Source organism: Sander lucioperca, chromosome 8, assembly GCF_008315115.2.
Source record: "Sander lucioperca isolate FBNREF2018 chromosome 8, SLUC_FBN_1.2, whole genome shotgun sequence".
In the NCBI taxonomy this organism is placed as follows: Eukaryota; Metazoa; Chordata; class Actinopteri; order Perciformes; family Percidae; genus Sander; species Sander lucioperca.
The window spans coordinates 200001-207500 of NC_050180.1; the positions used below are offsets into that span (position 1 = coordinate 200001).

The window sequence follows — 7500 nt, forward strand, 5'->3', positions numbered from 1 at the left end:
CCTGCCTCTTAGACTGTAAAACTAGTTTACCTACAGGTACTAAGTAACCTGACCTATATATATATATATATGTAGTTTATAAAGGCAACAAAAAGGGGAAAGAAAGATGACAAAAGGCGACAAAAAGGCGAAAAAGAGGGGACAAAGAGGGGACAAAGAGGTGACAGAAAGGCGACAAAGAGGGGACAGAAAGGTGACAAAGGGGACAAAAAGGCGACAGAAAGTTGACAAAGAGGGGACAGAAAGGTGACAAAGAGGGGACAAAGAGGGGACAGAAAGGTGACAAAGAGGGGACAAAGAGGGGACAGAAAGGTGACAAAGAGGGGATAAAGAGGGGACAGAAAGGTGACAAAGAGGGGACAGAAAGGCGACAAAGAGGGGACAAATAGGGGACAGAAAGGTGACAAAGAGGGGACAGAAAGGCGACAAAGAGGGGACAGAAAGGTGACAAAGAGGGGACAAAGAGGGGACAGAAAGGCGACAAAGAGGGGACAGAAAGGCGACAGAAAGGCGACAAAGAGGGGACAGAAAGGTGACAGAGACATCATTTTGGTCAGTATTAAATAAGGATGTAAACACAACTACTCTGTGATTTTAGTAAAGAAATACGACAGTGAAAACAGCTTCAACTGAAGCATTTCTCTTCAGACTTTACTTTCACAGCACGAGACAAAATAAGAGTTTACTTTTGTAGGGACTCATACCTAAAATAAGGCCCTAAGGCCTGACTCCAACTTATTCATTTGTGCGCTTTTTTCATCTGAGAACGTTGTAAGTGTACAGACAGTTTATTAAAAAGATAGATTATAAAGACTGTAGCGTTCATGTTTACATGCGGCCGCCATCTAGCATGAACACTACTGTCTTTATAAACCATCTTTTTAATAAACTGTCTGTACACTTACACAGTTCTCAATGCTTGGGTTAACGTGTAGGGACCTCATGATGCTACCGTGGAAGGGTGGTGATATTTTGAGTCTTGTTAGGTGTAGAAATAGAGATATACCCTCTGCCCTGAAAGCTAGCGTTAGCAGCTAACCACCAGTTTGTGGTAGCTTGTTTACAGTTTTTCTCGATTGCTAAGACAGATTTCAAGATTTCTTGAAAGCTGCTCTCCTTTTCTCTAAACTGTGAACACAAAACCCAATTTTCAAGCTACATTTACAAAACCTCAGACTCTTCTTACAAAACCAAACTTTCACCTCAAAACAGTTCAATCTGTGCTCAAAACTGAACTATGTTGTCAAATCGTGCCCCGAGTCAATCAAAATTAAAAACACTACTGAACAGTCACTAAACACTACGTAGAAAAATAGAAAACACAATGCTCAGGACATGAAGCTGGAGAAATAAATGTTTATTGTTCACTGTAGGCTAAATGCATGTTGCAAAACAAAAACCCTGTGCATTTAGCACTTGTACAAAAAGACAAAACAGAAATCTTGGGCATTTACACGTAGCACTTGTAAAAACAAACAGAAATCTTATGCGTTTGCCACTTGTGTACAGTAAGCCCATGTAAAAATAAAGTACAAAAATATACAAATAAGTGCATTACTCAGCCACAGCATCATGTCTCCGTACTGGGTCAGGCCACAGGACTTCATCCACATCACAGGCCACATTTTGTCTGGCCAGGCAACGGGGGGAAAAAACCCCTGGCATGCCGTATCCAGGCTTGGCATGCCTCCACACCTATGTCACCACAGGCAAGTCCCATGGCTTGCAGGAGATTTACCCTGGTGTAAGGTTGGCGTTCATATACCTTCCACCGCCATGAGGAGAAGAATTCCTCAATGGGGTTTAGGAAAGGGGAGTACGGTGGAAGGCAAAGATTGATAAAACCTTGGTTCATATTGAACCACTCTCTAACCTGGAGGGCTCTGTGAAAACTCACATTGTCCCAAACAACAACATAGATGGGATGCTCATCCTGCTGCCCTAACAGAGCATCTCGCATGTGATTGAGGAAAATGAGGAGCTGGTGAGTGTTGTAGGGCCCCAGGTTGGCATGATGGTGGACAACCCCATGATTGCTGATGGCAGCACATTGTGACATTGCCACCACGCTGCCCAGGAACACCAACAATGGCCCGATGGCCAATCACATTACGGCCTCTCCTTCTCCTTCTGGTGAGATTAAACCCAGCTTCATCCATGTAGATGTATTCATGGGGTCTTTCCATTGCATCCAGTTGAAAATCCCTCTGTAGAAATAGATATAGTTTTGTAAGTGATACAGAAAAGTGATTTAGGCCACTACAGTAAATCACTACTTAGAGTAATCAACATTGAATGTGTCTGGATATATGCCAACCTGTACATACTGGGATCTTTGCTCTTTGACTCTGTCTGAGTTGCGATCAAAGGGCACTCTGTATAGCTGTTTCATGGGCAGTCTGTTGCGCTTGAGGACACGATCAACAGTAGAGAGGCTGACACTGTTGATACCCTCAAAATTGACATGGTCCTCAATGATCTTCTGCTGAATTTCACTCAGTTTAATGGCATTGTTCTCACGGACCATATCAACAATTAGGGTCTCTTGGTGTGGGGAGAACATACCTGTCCTCCCACCCCCATGTGGCAGTCTTTCAATTCTACAAAAAGAGAACATGGAGTTACAAAAAATATACATGGAATACTAGGCCTACAAACAGTTAGACCAACCCTCCATTACAATACTACAGTACATTGGTACAGTGATGTACTGAAACATATATTTACTTACAGTATACTGTGGTACAGTATATAGTATGTCATACAGTAATTGCAGTCAACATTTACATACTGTACTATAATGTCAAAAAAAAGGTAATTACCTGTTCTCTTCTCTAAATCTTCGGATTATGGTGGACAAAGTGAATCTACTGATGTTTGGTTGTACCCTTTGTCCAGCCTCCCTCATGCTCATACCATGGACAAGAACATGGTCAATCACAGTAGCTCTGATTTCATCGGATATTACTGTTCTTTGTCTTCGCTGACCACCTCGACCACCTTGACCACCTCTCACACAAACTCTTCCTCTCAGATTTCTATCCATTGTAGGGCCTCACAAACCAGTGCTCTCTGAACTGGCTTATATGTTCCCTCACATCATTAGCCACAAGTGTGATCAATTTTGAGTTGTTGTGTTCAAGTGGTGACACCTGTGCTTTAATTGTGTTTGACTTTTGTCACCTGTGCTCACCATTATGCAGCACGGGTGCATCACAATGAAAATGTGTTGGCAAGTTGTGTCTAAACAGGTGAAAAGTGCTTATGGTTTTGCCAAAAGAGTGATTGATTCAATCAGTGGGTTCAGGCAACTGAGCATTTGGTTCAGACAATAGGGTTTAGTGTTTTAGCAATTGGGAAAAACTGTAAAGCTAGAGACGCGTTAGATTAGCATGACAACATGTCCCAGAGAACGGTCGACTCGGTACACGTTATTAACCCCTAGGGTCATTTTGCACCGGAATGGTCCTTTAAGCAAGTTTACTGAAGTCCAGCATTTGAGTTAAAACACACGTGTGGTTTCACAAAAAATATCCTAAGTTTCCCAGACCGCAGACAAAATATACGGGGTACAGGTCCCCTCAGGCTCTGTCAAAACGTGCACCCCGCCTGCCCAAACTGCTAATCTTTTATCATCTTCCTCTGTACCCAGGCAGATCTTCAGCTGCTCCTGTCATCTTCACCTGTCTTTATATGAAACGTAACGATGCAGCGATGAAAACATAACGTGATGTGTGTTGTTGTGTTGCAGGCGAGAAGCCGTACGAGTGCTCCAACTGTAAGAAGCGTTTCTCCCACTCCGGCTCCTACAGCTCGCACATCAGCAGCAAGAAATGCATCGGCCCGATCGCAGTCAACGGACGAGCGTGCAACAGAAACCACGGCAACAAGCCCGGCTCCTCCCCCAACTCCACCACTTCGTCGCCTGGAAGCCCCGCCCTCGCTCAGCTCCGCCACAAACTGGAGAACGGACGCCCGCCGCTGCTTGGAGCACCGGATCCACTGCTTGGCGCTCAGGATTCGCTGCCGGCCATCAAAGCAGAGCCGATGGACTTCAGCGAGTACCGGCTGCTGATGGCATCGCAGCACGGCTTCGGGGGATCAGTCTATGTGAACGGGCGCGGAGGAAGCCCGCTGCAACATCTGGCGGCCATCGGGCTGGATTTACCGCACTTCTCGGGATCTTTGGGCAACAACCTGAGCGAGGTGCAGAGGGTGCTGCAGATCGTGGACAACACCGTGTGCAGGCAGCAGACGGACGGGAACCCAGAGGAGATCTCGAAGCTCCGGGCGTACATGAAGGAACTCGGGGCGCAGATGGAGGAGCAGCGAAGGGGCTTCCACGCCGGCAGTGGCGCCACGAAGAGCATCATCGACTACACGCTGGAGAAGGTCAACGAGGCGAAGAGTCTCATCGACGACTCCAAGAGGCAAGCGGACGTCAAGAAAGAGAAGCCGAACCACTCGGGGGACTTTGAGGAGAGATATCCGGACGGGCAGAACCACCTCGTGCCGTTCTCCTGCCAGTTCTGCAAGGAGGCGTTCGCCGGGCCGATCCCGCTGCATCAGCACGAGCGCTACATGTGCAAAATGAACGAAGAGATCAAAGCCGTGCTTCAGCCGGCGGAGAGCGGTCCCGTGGGACGCCGAGCAGCGATACCCTCAGAGATGTCCGGCATCGAGCGTGCCACGAGCCCCAACAACCCCTTCAAGGACCACGTGTCTGTTCTCAAGGCGTACTTCGCCATGAACACGGAGCCCAACGCAGAGGAACTGCTCAAGATTTCTATCGCCGTAGGCCTTCCGCAAGAGTTTGTCAAGGAGTGGTTCGCGCAGTGGAAGAACCAGTACCAGAACATCCACAGAGGTGGGTCAAGGAAAAGATCGCCTCCTCCCGACAGCTTCAGCCGCTCGCAGATGTCTCTCCCTAGTGTAGATTCACACCTCGCTAACGGCGACGCCTCCCACAGAATCTCGAAGGCCAATAGTCGTACAAGCGGGGACAAACCACTCGACAACTTGGACCACTTGCGGAGCGATACTCCGTCACCGCTCAACCTTTCGTCTACTTCCTCCAAGAACTCTCAGAGCAGCTTGTACACGCCGAACAGCGTAGCATCAGAGGAAGCCCATGCAGACATACCACTGGATCTGTCGCTGCCCAAACACATCATGGCGCAGAGGCTCCTGAAGCAACCCAGAGCCAACGGCTTCATCAACGGCGAGGCACTGCATCTCGCCAACATCAAGAAGGAAGTCCATGGCTCGGACAGCGGAGGGAACTCCGTGCACCATCTGGAGAAAAGCCCCAGTCCTAACTTTGGGATGAATCCCTTCTACACGTCTCTGCATCCCCATGGGGCGTTTCCTCCGCCCACCTTCATGTCTCCGGCGCAGGCCTCCATCCCGGGCTTCAGGCCATACCCGGGCCTCGACCCCATGAGCTTGCTGCCCCACATGGCCTACACCTACGCCACTGGGGCCGCCACGTTCGCCGAGATGCAGCAGCGGAGAAAGTACCAACGGAAACCAGGTTTCCAGGTAAAAACATTGCATATTGTTCATGATGCATTTCAAACTGGGCTGTCGTCGACTAAAGAACTTTTTAGTCTACTAACACTCGTATGTCACCAAACCCACCAGACTCCATGTAAATAATCAGGACTTTTAGCATGTATAGAGCCAGCATATTTCCACCAGACTCCATGTAAATAATCAGGACTTTTAGTGTGTATAGAGCCAGCATATTTCCACCAGACTCCATGTAAATAATCAGGACTTTTAGCGTGTATAGAGCCAGCATATTTCCACATGTAAATGGGTGAATTAAGGGTTTATTTCAACCAAACCAGAGTGGTGATTGTTGGAACAGTGGAAAGATGAACCAAGACGGCTTTTAATAGTTTGATTTAGTTTCTGTCCACTTTGAATGAAGTGTGTTTTACGATGATAAAAGTCCTGATTATTTACATGGAGTCTGCTGTAGTTTGGTGATGGCGATTTTGGGGCTGTTTGATGTTAAACTAAAAGGATCTTACTCTTTAACTAAAAGGTCTATCTCTGTAGGGATCCATCCCATAATGTTGTCAGACACTTAGAATAATAATCTGAGTCTGTCAGCAGCAACAACAGAACTTTTAGTGACTCTAACTGCTGCTGAACATTTGTCCTGTAGGGTTACATTACAGCTTGGTTCTGGTTTAATACTGGACCAGTTTCAGACACTCAGACACACAAACATGGAGACAGAGAGTCCAGGTTGCAGTGTTGTAATGTAACTAAGTACATCTACTCCAGTACTGTACTTCAGTCCAAATGTTGAGGTACCTCTACTCCGCCACATATTAGAGAGAAATATTGAACTTTTTACTCCACTACATTCATCTGACAGCTTTATATTTATTTTTGTTTTTATATTTATATTTATTTATTTATATTTATTTATACTTATTTATACTTATTTTCATTTTTATTTTTATATTTATATGTATTCATATTTATTTATATTTATTTTTATTTATATTTATTTATATTTATATTTATATTTATTTTTATTACGTAGTTTGATCACACAGATACACAACATCACATACGTAACATAAATGGTAAAAAAACAGAATCAGAAAAAGATTTTATTGCTATACAAGTTATGTGGGATGTGCCTTGGTGATCGGTGCAAACATAAACAAACAAACATTAAAGATTAATATGAAATAAACAATACGTACAGAAACAAATATACTGTATACAAAATAACTTGCATAAGAGAAGAGAAGAGGCTGAATGGGTTGAGTGCAGAATGTGCAAAGAATATATATTATATATTATATATTATAAATATATATATATATATATATATATATATATTATAATATAATATATATGATATTATGAAGGTTCACCTGTTGTCTGTCTTCGGTGTAAAGACTTCATCTAAAGCCCCCAGTCCCCCAGTCCCATATGTCCCCCTTCTTTTTAAGGGACTTACCTTTAAGCTCTGTCCAGACTGGGGATCACACCGGCGCTGGGGCGTTGGGGGGGTCGGGGGGGCGACCAGAAGGTGTCTCTGGGGGGGAGGCAACAGGTGTGGGATTATCATCAGACGCATTCAGAGTCTCCTGCACACTTTAGGGTCTGAAAGCTGCAGAACGGTAGACCCTCTGCAGGGCTCCTTGGGACAAACAGTTCAATGAAAACGCATATTGGAACGGGAAACAATTTGTTAAAAACAAAGTGAAAACATCTTGAACTTCAGCCTAAACTTCCTGCAGGGGCTCCCTGGGGATCTCCCAATGAGGAAGGTTTCCTTTTAAATATTTGGCAGATTCTGCAACTTTTTTACGAAGCTTTTTTGATGCGTTTTCTGACACACTTTTTGTCACTTTGGCCATTTTTTTTTAAGCTTTGATGCTTTTTAGTCTTAGTTTCATGCTTTGGTACTTGTCCTTCTGTATTTACATATATGTCGGAATTTAAATGTATCCAAGACACACAAACTGC

At 45.0% G+C, this 7500-nt stretch overlaps 1 protein-coding gene across 9 annotated transcripts in view; it reads left to right on the forward strand.

Annotated features, from left to right (window-relative positions):
- Nucleotides 1-7500, forward strand: part of LOC116066827 (zinc finger E-box-binding homeobox 2-like) — a 67446-nt gene that overhangs the window by 52518 nt on the left and 7428 nt on the right. For all 9 annotated transcript variants that reach the window (XM_036004210.1, XM_036004214.1, XM_036004213.1 and 6 more), the window contains one exon: nucleotides 3752-5541. In XM_036004210.1, the coding sequence (XP_035860103.1) occupies nucleotides 3752-5541 (1790 nt within the window). The remainder of the gene's footprint in view (nucleotides 1-3751; nucleotides 5542-7500) is intronic.